Consider the following 23,126-nt stretch of genomic DNA (forward strand, 5'->3'; position numbering starts at 1 on the left):
CACTGGACCACACAGCCTCCTTTATACAGTGCTCCCTTTTATAAGGAAGCCCAGTATACTGCAGCAGCTATATAAGTGTGTCGAATTACTGTGTATTTACATAGTAGTTACTTAGAAAATGGCAATGTTATTATGCATAGTTAAAATGTACTTAATGTGTGAATTATTTTGCACGATATAACCTTAACCCTTTTCTGATACAATTGTGTACTTACATATATGGTGCTAATATGTTTTTACATTGTTTTAACATTTAGATGTCCTCTTCAAATCCCCAATACTGTGTACTGTTCAATGCCAAATGTACTGTTATTATTATTATTATTATTTATTTCTTAGCAGATGCCCTTATCCAGGGCGACTTACAATTGTTACAAGATATCACATTATTTTTACATACAATTCCCCATTTATACAGGTGGGTTTTTACTGGAGCAATCTAGGATAAGGGCGTCTGCTAAGAAATAAATAAATAATAAAGTACCTTGCTCAAGGGTACAGCAGCAGTGTCCCCCACCTGGGATTGAACCCACGACCCTCCGGTCAAGAGTCCAGAGCCCTAACCACTACTCCACACTGCTGCCCTAAGTACTAAGAGCAGCACAAAAACCTGAGCAACTAGAGTTAAAACTAGAGTCCCTGTGACCAGTGTTCCCGGAAGAGGCATCACTGCTACTGTGTGTTCATCTCTGTCTCTCAGGCTGTGGCGGTTTGCAGACTGGAGAAAGCGGAGTTGTTGCGAGTCCCAGCTACCCAAGTCCTTATGACAACGTGAACCGCTGTGCATGGTTACTGGAGGCACCTGAAGGTCACACTATCACTGTGAGGTTTTTTTTTTTTCTCTTCAAAACAGATTTTTTTGTAACTTTTGAGTTAAGTTACAGATTAGTTACTTGCTTAGGCAGACTAATGTTACTTACCAGTACATGTTTACTACGATTACAGTACATCTGAATTATAGATGCTGTTTGAGCAAAGCAGTTTAAAATATAACATTATTTTGTTTAAATCGAACTAGTAAGTGATACGTTTTCACAAAAAAATATGTATCTTTTGGTTTCCCATCTTTCAGTTTTAGTTTCTCAACCTAACTCTTTAGGAAAATCATCAATGCCCTGAAGTTCTCACTTGTTCAGAGTGGAAGAATCAGCATCCTTATTCATCATGTTGAAGAAGCAGTCAAATAAATGAAAAAGGGGGTCTGAATAAGGGAACTTTGCTTTAAGCATGAACAGAGATTATTTTAATCACCCAGTATGCACCTTCTTCACTTGGGCTTTCTCAATACAGATAATGGATCTAAATGTTTAAAAATGTAAATATGTTTGACATAATAATCGCTGAATGTAACTCTTTTTTTTTTTCCCCAGCTCACTTTCACCTACTTTGATGTGGAGCCACACACGGAGTGTATGTGGGACTCTGTGACTATAATGAATGGTGGCTCCTCAGGATCACCTGTGATTGGACAGTACTGCGGTACCAACTCACCGGGAACTATCCAATCAGGCTCTAACAAACTTGTGGTGGTGTTTGTCTCTGACCACAGTGTTCAAGCAGGTGGATTCTATGCAACTTGGATAACAGATTCATCAGGTAATGTGAATCTTATTAACAAAAGTAACACTTCATTTCAGTAAAATTGTTTGTAAACATTCTATGAAGTTAGAGGGTGTTTTTAAGTATGTTTCATGAATACCAAAAGCTCTTATTTTGCATGCACACAGGACCTACAATGCAACCTACAGTATGTTTAGCTTACTTATTGTCAAAAAAGCACAAGTTGCATTATGTAAATGTCTTTGCACTACATGTGTGAGAAAAGAGTTACCGGTAAGCAGTAGTTTTTTAGACAGTATGTTATCAGCGTGTGACAGGAAGAATGAACAGTCACAGTCGGTCAGTATAGACACAGTCTTTGAAGATACCTTATCAATGAGATATCTAAACTATTAGTAAAGAGGTGACAAATTAATTTGAAGATACCTCATCCCAAATTTAAAATACACCCATAATGCACATTTAGGGTAACATACTTGGATCAAAAGCAGATCTTGAAAGTCAGGGCTGTCTTCTTTTTGTGTGCCCATAAACTGTGAGTTAGGTTCACTTTTACTACATTTCACAATTCCAAACACCCAGTTTCTGCAGAGTCCATTTATTTAACCACTTCAACTCCAGATGTAAAAATGAAACCCCTTCCCAGGTACCAGATTTTGAAAATAATAATAATAATAATAATGTTTTCAAACCTGTAATTGCTATATAAATTGAATAAAACACAAATAAATGACTTAAACTTTGTTTCTCATTAACCCTTTATGCTGCTGTGTACTACATACCCATATTCAATATAGAGATAAAAACGTTTTTTTGGGGTTTTTTTTAACAATGAAAACAAAAACGCTTCTAATAACGATAATAACAATAACAATAACAATCAGTAAACAGTAATTATCAAATAAAAACAACATCAAAACGTGTGCCAGTATCGACTTGCTCTGTGCGAGTTATTGAAATGTTCAATACAACAGAACCCGGGGTTGCCTTCGCAATCAGTGCAGATTTTTCTTTTGTCTGTCTTCTTTTGTTTTAATTTTCATAGCAGACCCTGCACCTTTTTTATGGTGTCTGCTTCGCTTGTGTTGGAGGGATAGTCACAAATGCGTGTACATAGCTACTTTGCACAGGCATTGTGATGGATCTGGCTGCCGCATTGCCTGTACCCAGTGCTGTGTTTTGATAGTATTTTGTCACAGCACTGCCAATTCAAACCAAACAGCTTCCCGTTTGCAGCTGGCTTACCTGTAAAGTAGCTGCATGCTCTTCTGTTCATACAGTTTGTACTGTTCTTGGCTCCACATCCTCTTCATCATAATCACTGAGTGATAAGTCAGCATCACTGTTGCTGGTATCGAAATCCTCCGAACCAACTTCACTCCCGTTGCTCATTATAGAAAGACCACATACAGTGCCATGTTTAGCTTTCGCTAAAACCTATATAAACTATAACTAAACAAGTAAAACTAATAATATATCAAAAAATTATATATATATATATATATATATATATATATATATATATATATATTGTAAGATAGCGGGTTGTGAGAGACAGCAGGGAGGGGGTTAAAACCTCCCTGCGGGAGAAACATGGGAGAATGCACCTTTTGTTAATTGTATTGTTTTATTGTTTAGTTTAATTGTTTTATTATTAATTATCATCTGCACCTGGGCGTTATTGGGGAATTAGACCCAGGTGCGGGGTTTAAAAGGAGAGCAGGTAGTCTGCTCGAGGCTGCTGAGTAGAAGGAGGCAGAAGAGGTGCTCTGTCTCCGAGTAGCCAGAGTAAAAAAAAGTAAGTGCGGTGTCAAACCTGTGTTTTTTGTAAGGGCGGGAAAACAGCTTAGCTGTCCCGTGTTAGGCAATGTGTTCCTGAAAGTTGAGTTGGTGCTTCAAGAGGAGTTAGGTGTTTATTTTGATTTTGTATTTGTTTAATTTTGTGTTTATTAAAAATTAGCGCAAACGCGCTTAAAAATACACTTCTGTTGTGCTGGGTCGTATTCTTAAAGGGGCAACGAACCCGAGTGAGTGCCGCTCGTTTACAATATATATATATATATATATATATATATATATATATATATATATATATATATATATATATACTTGTAAAAGCTGAATGGCTTCCTGCAATATATCTCAGCCTTCTAAACGCCCACAGTTAGATTGGAATCGCTACATGACACGCAACTGGATAAAATGTCATCTGACCCTCCCCTGACTTTCATTGCACATTCCACAGTACTAGCAATGCCTTAGAGAATGAAACCTGAAACGCTATACTGAGAAACTGATCATAGAATAGAATGGGAAACTTGACATACGCACGTACGGCATGGTACTGTAAATGGGTTTTCAATTAGGTGCGTACGTCATGGTGTTGAAGTGGTTAAAACGTGTTGTACTAGGAGTTCCGGGGAATATACAGTACATGTCGATTCCGCTGCACTGTTTATGACATAACGTGTTTGTTTGCACATGATGTCAAAATGTTTTTCTTTGCTGTGTTTGAGTGGAAAACAAAATGAGGTATTTCATGACCCGCTTGGTTTTTTAAAATACGTATATTCCCTTCAATCTGAAGAGTATTAGTTTGAAATAGCAACACATGGCAAGACCAGCCTCATGACATCATGGGTTGCTGACCTTTTAGCAATGACTCTTATTTAAGTCTCTCTGGGGCTATCAAGAGACACTAAACCCCAGTCTGCATTTCTATGGCAGGAGGAACATTATAGGGTTATGAGTAAGAGGGATTCGATTCCAAAGGGATTAGATTCACATTTTATTGCATTCACAGTGTAACTGAAGAAAATCAGTGATATTTAAAGGAATGCTGGACAATCTAAAATATTACTGTATCCAAAAATCACAAAGGCTTTGTTCTATTAAAATACTGTGAGTTTTTTTTCTTTTTTTTTTTAAACAAAAAGCCTAGTATCTTGATGATTCATTCCCATACAGAGCTTTGCCTATGTCAAAAATGTCTGCCAAAGCAAGGCATCCTGTTATTAGGGGTTCTTATTAACAGTGGATGTGTAAAATGTAAACTGCTATATGAAAACAGGTTTTTATCTGGAGCAATGTCAACAATGAATAGTTTTTTTCAATAATATGTTTTTATGCAATGCTTCCCTCTATAGTGTAGAATGGCATTAACTTCACAACATTGAATTAACTGAGATATTGCAACAAAGTTCATTCACTGTGAAAATGTGTACCATTGCAGGCTTGGGCAATTCTACACGTCATACAGAAGATGCAATGGATTGTTTCAGTTAATTTAGATGAAAGTGTGCTGGTTATAGCTGGCAACCAACAGAGCAAACCAATCCGTTATATATGTCTATATTTATAATACATGTGTATTATAAATATAGACATATAACTGATCTGTTTCTCATGACTAAGCACTGATTACATTTATTTTAATGAGTAGGTTCCAAGAATTATAAGTGTAAACATGTCTGATCCCAGACTGAATGTATGATATTGTCTTTTAAAGTGATGTTGTTTTTAACAATGTGAAATTTTCTGGTTATCTTGCAAGGACACTCTTGTAAATGAGGCCTCGGTCTCAATGGGTTTATTCCTGGTTAAAGAATTAATGAATAAATCAAACAAACAAATAAATAAATAAACTGATAAGCATGCATTTGACATTTCTGCAGGCTGTGGTGGCACTATCCATGCAGATAGCGGTACTATCAAATCACCGGGCTACCCTCAGAACTTCCCAACTAACAGTGAGTGTACATGGAGGATCATTGCCCACGAAGGCAACCATTTGGAAATGAGCTTCAGCAGTGATTTTGAGATTCCTGACAGTAGCGGACTCTGCCAAAGCAGCTATGTAAAGGTCGGTATTACAGTGGAAGACATATAGATCTGATGTTATGTCTCATAGGTATTTTAGATGATATAGTTATGAATACATTTGAACAAATTTGTTCTCTTAAACATTTCTTGTTCTGTATAAAATTCAGATTCTATAATTAGGTATCACGTGCAGGTAAATAAACAGTAGGGGAAAGAAGATCAGAACATTGTAATCTTAATAAATAGCACCAGCGGGTATAGGAGTCGCTGATGCAGCATGCAAAGGGCAGTCAGATTTACTGCATTGTTCTCTTTTGAGCCTAGCCTCTTATCCCATCTTTGTCTCTTCCTCTGTCTCCTCAGGTGTGGGGAGGCCCTGCTGAAGTGGATGAAAGGCTGCTGGCAGCAGGCTGTGGGACCGCTGCCCCAGCGTCGCTCGTTGCGCCGGCCAATATGATAACTACTAGGTTCCAGACTCAAGGCCTTGTTGGGAAGGGATTCTCAGCTGCATACACCACCCGTATGTACTTCACACTGACCTGCATACTCCTTGTTTTACAGCAAACCTGACCCCCAAAGAGGCCAGCTAAAAAGAGACTTCAACAGCACTAGGTTGGACAATAGCACGGGGGGTGCAGAATGATTTGCGGTGCAGGCAGTAGTGCCAGGAGGAGGCTGTAAGCATGTGAAATGCTGTTTAGACTATATGGGGTAGAGGTGCAGAACTTGGATTCTACTCTTTCCTTTTTTTCCCATCTCACTAAAATGTAACGTTTTTATTTTCTTGTTCTTTTATAATTTTGCCAGACTCTGTGAAGTACAAAGGGCTGGCTAAGTGCCTTGGCAGCAATGGGAATACTGTGTTTTTCTCAGTTTGATGAAAGGTTTATAGTTCAGCGTGCGTAAAGGTTTTATACCTTGGCAATGACCCAGTTGTATTGTGAGGTTCTGAGCCCGACTCTCAGACAATTGTTTGAAGTGCACTGTTTTTACATGTCAGTTCATCCAGGCCAGTACAGGGGCAAGATAATAAACGATTTCTTACTAAAGAAAAATGAGTTCAGAATCCCTTCACTAATGAGTGGAAATGTCCTCAGAAATTCAGTTCACCAAGCAACTAGCTTAATTCCCTAGTTTTGTGTGGTAAAAAGATGTTGCATAAATAAGATCCATAAATAAATAATATTATTATTATTATTATTTATTTCTTAGCAGACGCCCTTATCCAGGGCGACTTACAATTGTTACAAGATATCACATTATACATTATTTCACATTATTTTTACATACAATTACCCATTTATACAGTTGGGTTTTTACTGGAGCAATATAGATAAAGTACCTTGCTCAAGGGTACAACAGCAGTGTCCCCAACCGGGGATTGAACCCACGACCCTCCAGTCAAGAGCCCAGAGCCCTAACCACTACTCCACACTGCTGCCCGGATTGCGTTCTTCCAATCGTTATAGTTTTAAATGTCTCATTAAAAAAAAAGCCTGTTATACATGTACGTTTGTATTTTGCTACAACCAATTTAACTTTTTATAATAATATTACTCCTGCAGGGTAGATGCTGAAGATATTATAGTACATTTTGAGGGACACATGGGAAAGTGTAAGCAAGGATGTTATTCTTGGCTGACCTGAGAATGCAAGTTTATTAAATGAATCCCATTGTAACCCTGGCAAATCGCTTCATCAGTTTTATCCAGCTAGAAAAAAAGTCATCGCATTCAAAACCATATTGAAAATAACATTTTAGACACTCTATACTTGTTTGTAATTCTCGTTAAAACTAACTGGGATTAGGTATATTTCCTGATACAACTAATTTTCTACATGCTCCTGGCCAAATTTAGCAGTTAATTGAAAATGACTTCTTATAATACAAATTCATTTAACACAAATTTCCTGTTAGTACTAATTATTTTGTAGCCCCCCTAAGAGAAGAAAAATGTGACTAAAACGAATAACCCTAGTTCAAACAGCTGAGTGCAAAGGGTATTGTGAAATGTATTCACTTGCATCCAGATTAGCGCCTCTGTTCTATATTATTGTGCTGTTTTGGGATCACTGATCCTATGATACATTTCGAGTTGCCATAGTGCTCGAGCATCAGTGCCATTTCCATGGAGCAGTGTAAAAACCTGCAGGTAAAATGCCCCACTGTACAAGAAAAAGAAAGATGTTGCTGCAGATTTCAACATTCCCGCAAAGACTTTGTCAACCAATTTTAAAAACTGGGATATAATAATACATTGCCTATGAACTGCAAATTGGATGCAATTCGTCAGCGTGTCCGATTTGCTCAATACCCTGATGTTGAGGGCACCTCAAATGCAGTTCATTTGCAACATATACTTTTTAAAAGTTCACTTACAACTGTATTTGCAATAAAATGCACAATTAAATGTATAATACTTTTCATTGTTCTGTAATTGAAATGTGATTTCAATGTTAATGTAACCTTAATAAAAATGACTGTATGCATTTGTCTTAGACTCCTTATAGTATGAATTGCCGACAATACAATTTTTTTTGCTGGTCCCTTGAAATTCGTGTTTAGAAGAATTGACTATCTGTTGTAAGTGCAAGAGCATGGTAGTGCTAACCTCTTTTTTGATTCTTCTATATTTGCCAGGCTGTGGTGCTAACTTCACTGCCCCTGCTGGACGTGTTGTGTCACCCAACTACCCAGAGCATTACCCAATCAACAGCAACTGCAATTACCTCATTGATGCAGGCAATCAGAAAATCGTTGTCTTGCGTTTTGAGACATTCCAAGTAGAATGTAAGTGTGCTCACCCGTGTTCTTTTCAAACCTCCTTGGTGTGACTCAGACGATCTAAAAACAATTCTGCATATTCAAAATAGTTCCTGTATTTCTTACACGCTTATATAATGTGAAAGATATTTTGCAGATCATTAAAAGCTTCAGTTACTTTTGGGATTTGGACTTCTTCACTTGATAAAGCATGCAATATTTTTTCACTTGTATTATGCATCACAGACTAATGAAAGTCTGTTAAATGAACAGATATGTATTTTCCAGTTGTACAGATCTGTAAAACCTAGCTCAGAATGTCTTTTTAATTCCATTAAGTGCATGGAGTACTAAACAATCATCCAGTTTAATCAAATTCCATCAAAATAAATTCATTTAAAAATATACATTTACATTACAGGGTTAGGTACAGTATGAAAGGCATAATTCAGTTTATTTGGATTGATGATGTGCTAATTCAATTAAACTAAATATTACTCTTACAATTGTTTCATAACATATTGAATCAGGACTGAAAAGTTTCTTGGGTTTCAATAATTCTGTGTTACTTCACAAACACTTACTTATTTGGGGGAAATGTTAAAAAACATTGCTTGGCTATTTAAGGTTATTGGAAGATGATAAACATTTCAGGATTGGAAGTGATTGTTAAATGGTCTTAATTTGTGATCTCTTTCCTGCAAAACTGGGATAATTTAATAGTCCAGGAGTTGTCCTTCTTTTCTCATTTTATTTACAGTACATGTAATAGCTCTTGGCTGTGTACCACTACTATTGTTATCAATGTAAATTTAATCTCAGGTTCAGACAAGAAATGAACAGAATCCAGTCAGATTACTATGTGAATGCAAGCTTTGGGCAAGTATGATTATTACATACTGATACAACATTTTAATACTTTAAAAAAAATGGAGTTTTCATTCATTTTGGAAGGTTTTTACTTATAAACTATTATTCAAAAGCTCAATACAACAAGTATATTTATTTGAGCATGTATGGTGCCAAAGAATAAACAAGGTCCAGCAGTTGGATTTGATTTTAACCACGTGAAAGCCCAAGCCCTAAATAATATTAGTTAATTAAAGACATCTGCAAAAGTAAAAGCAAGGCTCTTGTTGGCTGTTACAAAACCATGGCAAGCACTGTCTTTTTTTGTGCCAGAACAGAAATCTAAAATGAGGACTGCATATTCTCCAATACTTTTATTTTATTATTTATTTATTTTTTTATTTGTTTTACAGAATATAAAACATTTATTTAATAAACTAAATAAAAGATGCAGAGCTTCATAAGTGTGCAGGCATTCTATCTTTTGACTTGTTTGTACTAATTCGTACCCTGCACCTTTTTGGTTAATGGATGTGCTTATAAACACTTTTGATTTCTGCCTTTTAATAAGCATTCACAAATCTTCTTTCTACAGGACATTTAAACATTCTGGGTTATAAGAATGATTTGTTGTATAACGTTAGGTGTGCTCAAATTTGAAAATATTACAGGTCATGCACATGTAAACAAAGAGCTGGACTGGAAGAGTCAACTTTGTCCACCGCTGCCCTTGATAAAGCTCCTCATCCAGTTATATTTAACCCTACTGTGCCATGGTCAAGCTGTAACAGCAATGGAACATGATAAGTGTCATTGTTCACGTAAGGGTAATGGAAGTGCACTGACCCATTAAAAGCTGCCCTTCAGCCTCTTTGACATAATAGCCTTGACCATTTAAAGCAAAACTACACTGACATATAAGATTGATTAAATGACATCATGTAAGGATTGTAATCATGATTTGTGCATAGCTGAAATCCATTTATCTTCTCAGTCAAGCCATTCATAATGTTATATATGGAATTGATGTTGTATTTACTTAATTACAGCCTTAGAAATATCATAATACACAACATGCTTTTTTATATTAATTGATGGTTTTATTGATTTATTGATGATTAAAGACTTACATTGGTATTTTGACAGCTGCAATAGTTATGTCTTCCAGTGTTTGCCTAAGTACAGATATACTATTTATATATCGTTTTATACTGTTCTTTTATTGACCTGTTGCTAAAAAAAGCATAATGCACGAATCTGTGAATGTTTAAGAATCAAATGATCAGTTAAATAAAATAATGACAATTTCATATCTATCAATAAAGAACATACTGCAGAGTTAACAATCTTACCTTATTTGTATTGCCAAATATTTGTAGGTTTTACTTTTCCCTCTGTAAAAGCTGCACGGATTATGATAAACATGTATTTGATAAACTTGAAAATGTATTTAATAGCTACGAAGTGGTATACAGTGCACAGTGCTGTACATGTTCTCAGCCATAGTACAGTATGTTGACTTGGCATGCTTTCTATTACAGCCCATTCAACCTGTACTTATGATGGACTGAAGATTTACAGCGGGACCACAAATACAGGATCCCCAATAACAACACTGTGTGGCTCTCAGATTCCCGGTCCATTCACTACTGCTGGCCCAATGCTACTGAACTTCTACTCTGACTCTGTAGTCGTTTATAGGGGGTTCCTGGCTAAGTATGAGGTGATCCGTAAGTATCTTCATTCCACTTTATATGGTGATCTGTAAGCCCAATAAATGTCTGTTTCGGACAGTGCAGTGATTATGCGTAGTATTAGCAGTAGTAGGGATTTTCCATTTTACATTAGCATCACTAATGAAGCTTTGTTGTTTAAGTAAAAGGCTAAAAGGCACATTATGTAATGCAACATCAGGGGTGACTAACAGCAGCACATTCATTTTTAATATTATTTATTTATTTATTTATTATTTATTTCTTAGCTGACGCCGTTATCCAGGGCGACTTACAATTGTTACGAGATATCACATTATACATTATTTCACATATCACATTATTTTTTACATACAATTACCCATTTATACAGTTGGGTTTTTACTGGAGCAATCTAGGTAAAGTACCTCGCTCAAGGGTACAGCAGCAGTGTCCCTCACTGGGGATTGAACCCACGATCCTCCGGTCAAGAGTCCAGAGCCCTAACCACTACTCCACACTGCTGCCCTACTGATCCTTGGTCTGTTGACTTTAAAAAATGTACTAGATGTTTTTTAAAACTCTGCATTTTAGACAGTACCACCTTATTGTACTTTATGTAATAAAGTGAGATAAGGTTGTGGTGTATTTGCGAGATTTTAACTTCAACAAAAGTGTTATGTTTGACAGTTCATTGGAGAGATCAAGTCAGATTTGAGAAAGCTAGTTGTCAGCTCATTTGCATTTGGGCGTGGCACTTCCTGTTCAAATGCTTCATGGGTGCAGATTGTGATGCATATTTTTGTTTGTGCTGTATTTAATAAATTATTTCAGAACCTCTCTATGAAGCACATTCAATTTGCCAAACAACAATCTGAGCAAGTGGGTATTTAATAATTATGTATGACCTTCATTATAACAAAACAAGAAACATGCTTAGTCTTGTTTCTAAAAGAAAGTTAATGGTATTAGGAAATCTGTATGGCTCTTGATCTAAAATGTGTAGATTTGAACAGAAAGATTGCTAAAATGACTGTGGTTGCCCACAGATTGACTTGCTTTACCGTACTTGATGAGTCTGCACAAAATAAAACCAAATCGATTCTAGGAATGAACACTGCTGCCTCTTTTAGGAGCTGAATCCCTCACGTGGTTTTCAGAGAGAGGCTTCCTTCTTGCTCTGACAGTCTCTGTTGCACTGGAAAGAATATCAGCACTTCCAAACAGTCTGTAGAGATGTAAAAACCTGCAGGCTCCACAGTGAAGCACAGTCAGGGGATTCTGTAGGCAGGGCGGTGGCTCGTTCACTTTATTACAGAACATCAGAGGATGATGCCCAGGGCATATTCTTTGCTTGGGTGATTTCCATAAAAATACAAAAAAAACCCTCTAGATAAAGGGTATGAAATCAGCGGCATGGTTCTGTAGAGCTGTTTCAACACTCCCCCCTAAATCATTAGAATGGTGCAGCTCTGTGAATGTTTTCAACAGGGAAATTCATTATAGTATGGTGGTAATCCATTACAGATGGGTCTGACTGAATGCAATGTCTCTGCTGGTGCTCAGCAGGATACTTCTTATGATTCAATGTGTCATTCAGGCACCCCGTCCAGTCACTCTGTGCACCCAGGGAAGGATATTCATTAAGAACCAATACTGTGTGTATATATATATATATATCCACATTGTTTTTCTAGTTGCTTGCTTACAAGCCATTAGGTTATTTAATAGGTTGGGTTAGCATTGCCATTCATATCTTAATCAGAGTTGATTTATACTGTACTGTAGGTTGCTCAAAGTTAGGACGTGTGTTTGGAATGACATTATTCTTATGTGTGTTCCTTTCTTTTTGTGTTTAAAGCCTGTGGTGGTATTTTCAACCAGTCGACTGGTACAGTCAGCAGTCCCACGCATTCAGTTTCTGACTACCACAGCAACATGAACTGCACCTATCACATCATTGTTGGAAACAACAGGGTTGTCGAGCTAAAGTAAGTTATCAATTGCTGCTTCGGAAAATTGCAAAAGAAATATAGGCTGTGTAAAGTAACCAATATAATGTTCTAAAGTTATGACCTTTCAGCTACACAAGAGACGGGTCTGATCCAAGCGTCCCCAATCTTTGAAGACAAAAGTGTAAAAATAGTTTTAATATTTTCCCTAATATTTTGTATTGCCCTATTGTGTTCTGACAGAACAAGATAAAATAGACTAGCAGGCCAGATCATTATCACCAATGGAGACACAATCGGAACAAGATTTGCACTGCAGTCCTGATTCTGTTGTATTGTGCATTGATTAATACTAGTGTGATGTCATTGGTATGTCAAAATATTAACATACTAGTACTGTTTCACCAGTGGCTCATTGCGTCTGATCTTGTGCTACCATTGTATTGGTGGGTCATTTGTAAGGGCTGAGACTGAGAACTGCACTGTGTCTCTGAACTCCAGTCACATCCCTGTCCACAGGCACCACTGGAACGTGATGCCTCATCCTTATAATTGGGCAGGTCAGCAGAGAGGCCAGGGTTTGTGAGACGAGGACAGAGAGCCCTTCACAGAAGAGCTTAGTCTTAAAAGCAGTCTTCCAAATACTGGGTGACACATACAGATCTGGAAATGCACAAGTGCAGTATTGTACTCTAAACTGTCATCATTATTTTGTCATAGAAAATTAATAGAATGATTTGTCATTAATGCCCAAGCCTTTATTGTAAAAAAAAATGGCCCATTTAAAAGGTCAAAACCATTGTCCTTTTACTTAACACACTAATCTGCTCCATACAGTAGTGTTCACTTATCTACACAGTGACTGATCTCTGTATACCAGCACAATGTATATCCTATTGATTAGACACATCCTATTGATGCACTGAATAGATGTATATGAGATGAGGTGGTGTTTCATAACATTGCCCTATTTTAATGATCTAAAGAGAAGCGGTATTAGGATATGCCACTGTTTTTTTAATACTTGAATAGATGGCAGGAAATTAGACTAATGGTGTAAACTTTGGAACTGCTATATCCCACCTCTACCATATGAATGTAGAGGTGCCTATCACAGATACATATGGGTCAAATCTGTCATGCTGCAATAGTAATTCATGGGTATGTCTGGTCCCCAGACACTAGTGAGAGGTGTAACAAAAGATTTGATGCGAAACATGAAACTATGAGAGATTAGACACAGGCGTTGCTTTTGAATAGCAAGTGATTAGCCCCCCAATTAAATAAAATGCATCTGGAGATACAATGAAAAACAAATTAAGGTTTTGCTGTGAATCTGAATTTTGACTATGCCCCTGGTATTTATTCTACACATTCAGTGCATTTAGTGCAGAAGGGCAAGCACTGCTAGTTGTGTTTTGATGTGTGGCCTTTGTTTCGCAGTAGAGTGACATATGTAATGTAATGTCTAAACTTCCCTGGTTTTAATGTAGTCCAAAGACAATCTAGTCTAAAGAGTCGGAGACAGTCAAGAGATTCTTCAGTCAATGCCATGGTTTTTGACTAGATACAGGGGCTAAGAATTCCCTTTGTTTTTTGCATTTTCAGTATTGTATTACAATGTGTGTATTCAATATCCACAAATGTTTTTTAAGGCCTTTTTTTTTTTTTTAAAGCAAAATACAAAAGTGATCTATTTTTATCTTCAGTTTTTACACAACATAGCAACCATGAAAGAAGAATAATTGTGAAAGATTATATGTCACCGTGACAGCAATGTAACAAAGTAATATCATTTGATTGTTTTCCATGTAGATTTAATTCCTTCCACCTCGAGGCCTCCTCCAACTGTGCCTATGATTATATAGCTGTCTATGATGGAGCAAACACCCTGGCCCCTCTCTTGGGCAAGTTCTGTGGCACGGTGATCCCTTCAACTCTGCAGAGTTCCTCAAACAATCTGTTCCTGGTGTTTAAGACAGACTACTCCGTCAACGCAGGGGGCTGGAGGGCCACCTTCAGGCAGACTTTAGGTAAGTAACTTTATTCCAGTGTTAATGAAGGTGTGCTGCTAAGAGACCTATACATTATAATACCAGATTCAATCTTGTCAAAGTACTGTATACTATCAATGCTAACCTAAAGTCATTTCACACATATTTACTACAAGGTATTTAACATTTATTCTTGTCATAGCCCGCTTCAAATTATAACTGCAATCCAATTACTGGTAATTACCCAAGGAGGTTTTTATATATAGTTAACAGGTATAGGAGGAGTGGCAAACACTGTTCCAGCAGCAAAGGTCATTCAAAATGATCTAGACAGCATTCAGAACTGGGCAGACACATGGCAAATGACATTTAATAGAGAAAAGTGTAAGGTACTGCACGCAGGCAATAAAAATGTGCATTATAAATATCATATGGGAGATACTGAAATTGAAGAAGGAATCTATGAAAAAGACCTAGGAGTTTATGTTGACTCAGAAATGTCTTCATCTAGACAATGTGGGGAAGCCATAAAAAAGGCCAACAAGATGCTCGGATATATTGTGAGAAGTGTTGAATTTAAATCAAGGGAAGTAATGTTAAAACTTTACAATGCATTAGTAAGACCTCACCTAGAATATTGTGTTCAGTTCTGGTCTAGAAAGAGTGCAAAGAAGAGCAACCAGAATTATCCCGGGTTTTAAAGGCATGTTGTATGCAGACAGGCTAAAAGAATTGAATCTATTCAGTCTTGAACAAAGAAGACTACGCGGTGATCTGATTCAAGCATTCAAAATCCTAAAAGGTAAAGACAATGTCAACCCAGGGGACTTTTTTGACCTGAAAAAAGAAACAAGGACCAGGGGTCACAAATGGAGATTAGATAAAGGGGCATTCAGAACAGAAAATAGGAGGCACTTTTTTACACAGAGAATTGTGAGGGTATGGAACCAACTCCCCAGTAATGTTGTTGAAGCTGACACCCTGGGATCCTTCAAGAAGCTGCTAGATGAGATTCTGGGATCAATAAGCTACTAACAACCAACCGAGCAAGATGGTCTGAATGGTCTCCTCTCGTTTGTAAACTTTCTTATGTTCTTATGTTCTTATATGCAACATATATTGTTTTTCCACATGATATTATTCATTTAGTTAAAGTGGTTGTAGCTCTGTTGGCTTTTCCATCACTTTAATAGCAATATGCAGCTTCAGTTTGTATATATTATTAGTTGTTTATGGGCTGAAATGCAAGGTTTCGTAAGCTTTTTGTTCATATGTGTTACTGTACATCCCTGTGTGGTTATAATAGACTTAGTGAAGCATAGCTTGCAAGTGAATCACTAGTCACACAGCCAATAGCTGCTTTCCACGTAGTGTGGCTTTTTTGGGATGACATAAAAAGAGAAAAAAGGATATATTGGCTTGTGGCTTGTTTCCCTCCACTGCCAAGCTTCACACAGTAATATGATTATTAGAAGTTACGCAAATCTTAGTGGACAGCAATGGAATGTTGTAGAATACAAAGAACACATTGAAATCAACAGAGTGGATTGTACTTTCATTAAAGTTTACAACTTTTGAAGTTGCTGGGTGTTTTCTAACCCCTTACTTACTGGTGCAAAAAGAGGAAAAGAGACCCCCAGCCTTAGGAATATATACCAGATATTTGATGTTACAAGCAAAAAGCTATCAGAAGCTGTCTACATATTTAGGACCCCAGTATAATCCGATCTATACTGTAGGGGTTACTGTCTTGAATATTGTGCTGTTATAGTTTCATGTCACAAATGATGAGGCAGTAACCGATTTCTACCACATTTTTTTTTAATTCAGTTTTTCTTCAAATTAAGTATTTTATTATTAATATCCCGTATTATATATAAAGCATTATCGTTTGTTATTCTGCGGTAGTCCTCCGCCTTGCGTTGTCCAGTAAGATGTATATATATATATATATATATATATATAATATATATATTTTAAAGGACTGCAGTAACCAGATAACAGGCACACTGGGGGTTAACAGCGGCTGTGACCTCATTTTCAGGCTGTGTTTTTAGTTCGTTCAATTCCATGTTCAACTCTGCGACTCTTTTAGACTCACAGGATAATACCATCATGTCCATACCAACATATCATACAGTAATACATCATTTCGTCAACATTTTTACTTCATTCCACACTATTTAGTGGTAGTCTTCTCATAGATGAGTGGCACCATTAGTGCTTACACAGAAAAAAACATTTCTTTAAATATAACCCTTACTGCATCCCACCCTAACCATTACTAATTGAACTTAAATAATTATACTTAAACTGGAGGCCAGAATTATGGTGCCACCAGCCTTAACACAAAATAACGGGGTGGGACATTTATTGACCCTTTTATCTCACTCAGACCCCTTATGAATACGTATTTTGCTCTGGTCGTATTCTCTTTAAATATGTTCTCTAGGTATGCACACAGGTATAACACAGAAAATGTGCATTTCATAAGAACATAAGAACATAAGAAAGTTTACAAACGAGAGGAGGCCATTCAGCCCATCTTGCTCGTTTGGTTGTTAGTAGCTTATTGATCCCAGAATCTCATCAAGCAGCTTCTTGAAGGATCCCAGGGTGTCAGCTTCAACAACATTACTGGGGAGTTGGTTCCAGACCCTCACAATTCTGTGTGTGAAAAAGTGCCTCCTATTTTCTGTTCTGAATGCCCCTTTATCTAATCTCCATTTGTGACCCCTGGTCCTTGTTTCTTTTTTCAGGTCAAAGTAGTCCCCTGGGTTGACATTGTCTATACCTTTTAGGATTTTGAATGTTTGAATCAGATCGCCGCGTAGTCTTCTTTGTTCAAGACTGAATAGATTCAATTATTTTAGCCTGTCTGCATACGACATGCCTTTTAAACCCGGGATAATTCTGGTTGCTCTTCTTTGCACTCTTTCTAGAGCAGCAATATCCTTTTTGTAACACGGTGACCAGAACTGAACACAATATTCTAGGTGAGGTCTTACTAATGCATTGTAGAGTTTTAATATTACTTCCCTTGATTTAAATTCAACACTTCTCACAATATATCCGAGCATCTTGTTAGCCTTTTTTATAGCTTCCCCACATTGTCTAGATGAAGACATTTCTGAGTCAACATAAACTCCTAGGCCTTTTTCATAGTTCCCTTCTTCAATTTCACTATCTCCCATATGATATTTATAATGCACATTTTTATTGCCCGCATGCAATACTTTACACTTTTCTCTATTAAATTTCATTTGCCATGTGTCTGCCCAATTCTGAATGCTGTCTAGATCATTTAGAATGACCTTTGCTGCTTCAACAGTGTTTGCCACTCCTCCTATTTTTGTGTCGTCTGCAAATTTAACGAGTTTGCTTACTATACCAGAATCTAAATCATTAATGTAGATTAGGATTAGCAGAGGACCTAATACTGATCCCTGTGGTACACCACTGGTTACCTCACTCCATTTTGAGGTTTCTCCTCTAATCAGTACTTTCTGTTTTCTACCTGTTAACCACTCCCTAATCCATGTGCATGCATTTCCTTGAATCCTAGCATGTCAGGTTCTGTTTAATTCATTCCTGAGGTAAGAGGAATAAGAGAATGATTTTCTCTCTCGAGTTATTATTGCAATTACAATCTGTAGGGAAGTGAAAACAAAAACAGTTTCCTTTTGTCATCAAAATCAGGATGCCATTCTTGTAGAACTGACAGGCAGGAGCTAGCTGTGCTTTTATCTAGAGGCAGTTCATTCAAAAACTGGGTATTTGACAAATGTACACACTGAGAAAACCTCCTTGTATGAACGTAGATCAGCCCTGCCAGCCAGCACTGTATAGTTATTGTTACAGTACAATAGAAGTTATCAGTACAATAGAAGAGTGCAAGAGATGGCATGATTTATCATGCTCTTAGGAAAGTGCCTTCAACTGTTGTTATTCAATACATAATTGAGCTCATTCAACATTAAGTAACTCCACAGAAAGATCAGTCCAGGGGTGTTATAAGGTATACTTAATATTAGAGTAGTTTACTGGCCAGCTGGTTTGAGTGCACTTATTTTTCCTAAACTTATATAGAGATGTGCAGTGTTGAAAGAGTTCAGACAGTGCTGTTTAAGATGGGATTACCATATCACTGGGTAATTCGGTGGTCAAATTGGGTAGGAAATAGATCAGGCATTGTAGTTCCCTTCTGCATTTGTATATTTGTCACCTTCCTGTGTTTAACACAATTTGCTGTCACATGTCCCAAGTTTGCCACTTCCTAACAATATCAAAATGGTACCCACATAACCAGAAAGAGGCAGGGGTATTTCTAGTGTTTTGGAGGTTATACACTGTTATGACTTTTACTTATTAGGAGAGACAGTAAAATGGAATGTTAAAAGCTACAGCTACAGTACATGTCAATGTACTTCATGTAAATCGTAGGTATTATCAAATAAAAGGAGTTGGTGATATTCAAAGCAATCTGGTTAGAGGAGCATTTTAGCATGCATTTACAAACCAACCAATAGGGTAAATGCCTGTGTCTAGCATTCAGAAACCTCAGACCAACAGCTGCGAATAAATGGGAAGTGGTTACAACCTGAATGTTTTTGGGGAAATTTCCAAACCAGGTCTCTTTTCTAAAAACTAAAAAGTGATTGAATGGGTAGGTTTTCTAGTCATTTTGGTATTCTGTGACAAAGAATGTGTGTTGGTGTCTGTAGTAGAATGCCTTTGTTTACAGCAGATGCTTCATATTAGTCATATATTCTTAGCGTCTTAGTAAAATAATGACAATTAAAACTTCTTTGCTAACTTCCACCCCAGGACACAAACTCTGCTTTGTGCAGTGAAGGAGTTGTTGAAGCAGTGGGGTGGGACAGCTTCAGTAATTTGCAATAAGCAATGCAGATTCTGTGTGCATTGCTTAGCTACCCATCCCTCCTTTCTCCTGGGAGGGGGTGGGGGGAGTTAGGGTCACCCTTGGGGTAAGCTGGTAAAGGATGATGAATGTACTTCCTTAACACAAAGGGAACTGAAGTTAAATAATTAAATTAAATATGGGAACAAAGAGATAAATGCAGGTTTTAATGCTGTATCTCCATGGTTCGTTAGTAAAATTACACAATAACTCAGAAGCACAATGTGCGCGCACACAGGAAGATTGAAAGTCGTGGTAATTGCAGTTCCTGTGTTGAAGTGTCCTTGTTTTTGGTTTATTGCACTGGTTGTATTTTTTCAAAGGGCAGGTTTATTGTTGTTGAATAAATTCCGAATTGGTCACCCGTTTTTGACCTGATTCAAACTTTGTGGGTATATTGTAAAAATGAGATTAACCCAGGCCTTCATCTGAACAGCACAATAATAATGTAACAGGAATCGATATAGATCTAGAGCAGTACTTCTTGCTTTTCCATGGGGGTTCATTGAACAGAAGACCATCATTTACTTATTATGACTAGTGAACAGTGACATTCATCTCCTGCCACTGCTGTAAATACAAAACTAGAACCGCACAGTTGCAGACACAATATCAGTATTACATGACAACCTCTGAATTTCTCACAGACCAAAGCTAAAAGGTATACTTGAGTGCTGTATATGTATAAAAGGAGACAACAAAACCAAGAACATGGATATAAGGGATCACTGAAGAAATACGGTGTGTAAATGTACAATATCAACCCTGCCCAGCCCCACTTTGCTCTGCTTCTCCCAGCTAGTGGAAAATTACCATCTCTGCTGCTCTCTCCTTCACCTGCTACATCAAACGTTCTTTTCAATTCAATGATCGGATTTTAAAACATCTTAAGTTAAATAAATAAATGTCAGGACAGTATGCCATCAATCAATGTGCTATCTAATGGAACGAAGGGAGGATGTTTTGTAAGACCTGTTTTAGCAGTTGGGACGAGTGAGGAGTGTGAAAGTTGCATCAGATTAAAGTATTATCTCCTCTCACTGTTTTTGCACTCTCTCTTCCATTCTCCACATTCTGATTCCCCTACGCAATTTATTTTGGATCAGATGTGGCTGTTGCTGTGGGAGGGATATTTTTTACATTGTGCTTGTGCTTGACGGACCAGTGTTGCATTTTTCTGCAGTCAAAGGACAGAAATAGCTGTTTGTTTCGGTAATAACAAGAGATAATCAGGTTAAACTCAAAATATATTGTTGTGACAAAACGCACATGGGATATATTTAAAGGAACTGTGTAGTAGTAACCAGTGATAAGTGCTAACTGACACTGTGTGAGCCCCATGAAGAGTTGCTGGCTGTTTATATAAAAGGCAATGGCTTAAGAATTAAAAAGCTCAATTTGTAACAAGGAACTCCAGCTGCTTAGCACTAGATGCCAGTTTAGTTCAAATGACAGGCTTCTTCTAATACTGCTATTTCAAAAGCAGAAAACAGCCACATTTGTACTTTTAAATGGACTGTTTCCATTCTTATTCATTTTGGCAGTGACATTGTTTGTTTAAACAATTGAAGAATATCAGTTGCCTTCCCAGTGCTCTTACCCGATGGATGAATGTAATAACAGGTTTTATCAGCCTTCATTATTGAGGATTAAATACTAAACCGTCACACTTTGTGTTTCATGGGCCAAAAGCAGGATGCATAGACTTAAATCAGGCCAAAAAACTTCTCCAGTATGTGAAAACAGAAACGACAAGTGAATCAAAACAGCAGGAATACATTAGTTAAGATAACTCTATCAAGTTGCTTTTATGAACACTAATTAATAAGAAACATTCAATAGGTTTTGCTAATATCTTGAGAAACATTGCAGACAATTTATTTTGCTCATCGAATAATTTTATAAAGCAAATGTGGAATGGTTATCTATATAACGTAAGGTTAAAGTATTGTTTCAAACAATAGCATAATTAGACAATACAAAAATAAAGCTTGCATCTTTGGAACTAATATGCATAAATGGAGAGAAAGCTGTTGAGTTGTTGTTGTAGATAAAGAGGAATTCAGTGCAGTAAGCATATTTCTAGAAGTGTTTGACTGATATCAGAGAAGCTTCAAAAGCTTGTTCTGTGAGATTATGTAGACCTCTAGTGGTCCCACTGTGGTATGAACATAACCACTAAACAGATGTGTATAATACAGCATTGCCAAGTCATGACCAAACAGCCATACAAGTATCTGCCAATTAACTGATGTATTTGTTTATTGATAGCCATAATTAGATAGATAATTAACAAATATACACTGTGGAAAGATAATTTCATGGTGTGGGATTGCAGACAGATAACACCCAGTCCCTCCAGTATGAATTTGATCTGGATTAAGAACATAAGAAAGTTTACAAACGAGTGGAGGCCATTCGGCCCATCTTGTTCGTTTGGTTGTTAATAGCTTATTGATCCCAGAATCTCATCAAGCAGCTTCTTGAAGGATCCCAGGGTGTCAGCTTCAACAACATTACTGGGGAGTTGGTTCCAGACCCTCACAATTCTGTGTGTGAAAAAGTGCCTCCTATTTTCTGTTCTGAATGCCCCTTTATCTAATCTCCATTTGTGACCCCTGATCCTTGTTTCTTTTTTCATGTTGAAAAAGTCCCCTGGATCGACATTGTCAATACCTTTTAGAATTTTGAATGCTTGAATCAGATCACTGTGTAGTCTTCTTTGTTCAAGACTGAATAGATTCAATTATTTTAGCCTGTCTGCATACAACATGCCTTTTAAACCCGGGATAATTCTGGTTGCTCTTCTTTGCACTCTTTCTAGAGCAGCAATATCCTTTTTGTAACGCGGTGACCAGAACTGAACACAATATTCTAGATGAGGTCTTACTAATGCATTGTAAAGTTTTAACATTACTTCCCTTGATTTAAATTCAACACTTTTCACAATATATCCGAGCATCTTGTTGGCCTTTTTATAGCTTCCCCACATTGTCTAGATGAAGACATTTCTGAGTCAACATAAACTCCTAGGTCTTTTTCATAGTTCCCTTCTTCAATTTCAGTATCTCCCATATGATATTTATAATGCAATAAAAATGTGCCTGTGTGCAGTACCTTACACTTTTCTCTATTAAATGTCATTTGCCATGTGTCTGCCTAGTTCTGAATGCTGCCTAGATCATTTTGAATGACCGTTACTGCTGCAACAGTGTTTGCCACTCCTCCTATTTTTGTGTTGTTTGCAAATTTAACAAGTTTGCTTACTATACCAGAATCTAAATCATTTTTTTTTTTTTTTTTTTTCTTTAAATTTAGTCGTCGCCAATTATTTTTACCCCGGTTTTCACCCCAATTTAGCATGCCCAATTATTATCTGTATCCCCGGCTCACCGCTCGCAACCCCCCCGCCGACTCAGGAAACGGAGGCTGAAACACGCGTCCTCCGAAACGTGCTCCTTCCAAGCCGTCATTTTTCGCACTGCAGATCCACAGCAATGCTACCAGACCTATAGTGCCGGAGGACAACACAGATCTGGCGGCTCCGCTGCAGAGCCACAGGCGCCCTATCGG

At 37.3% G+C, this 23,126-nt stretch overlaps 1 protein-coding gene across 1 annotated transcript in view; it reads left to right on the forward strand.

The window, feature by feature from the left end:
- LOC117394588 (cubilin-like) overlaps positions 1-23,126 on the forward strand; it is a 108,396-nt gene that overhangs the window by 72,044 nt on the left and 13,226 nt on the right. Inside the window, 8 exon segments of the mRNA XM_059020105.1 lie at positions 701-822; positions 1,371-1,596; positions 5,235-5,422; positions 5,746-5,902; positions 8,024-8,173; positions 10,537-10,725; positions 12,548-12,677; positions 14,454-14,671. Coding sequence (XP_058876088.1) covers positions 701-822; positions 1,371-1,596; positions 5,235-5,422; positions 5,746-5,902; positions 8,024-8,173; positions 10,537-10,725; positions 12,548-12,677; positions 14,454-14,671 — 1,380 coding nt within the window.

This window comes from Acipenser ruthenus, chromosome 3 (assembly GCF_902713425.1).
Source record: "Acipenser ruthenus chromosome 3, fAciRut3.2 maternal haplotype, whole genome shotgun sequence".
Taxonomy (NCBI): domain Eukaryota; kingdom Metazoa; phylum Chordata; class Actinopteri; order Acipenseriformes; family Acipenseridae; genus Acipenser; species Acipenser ruthenus.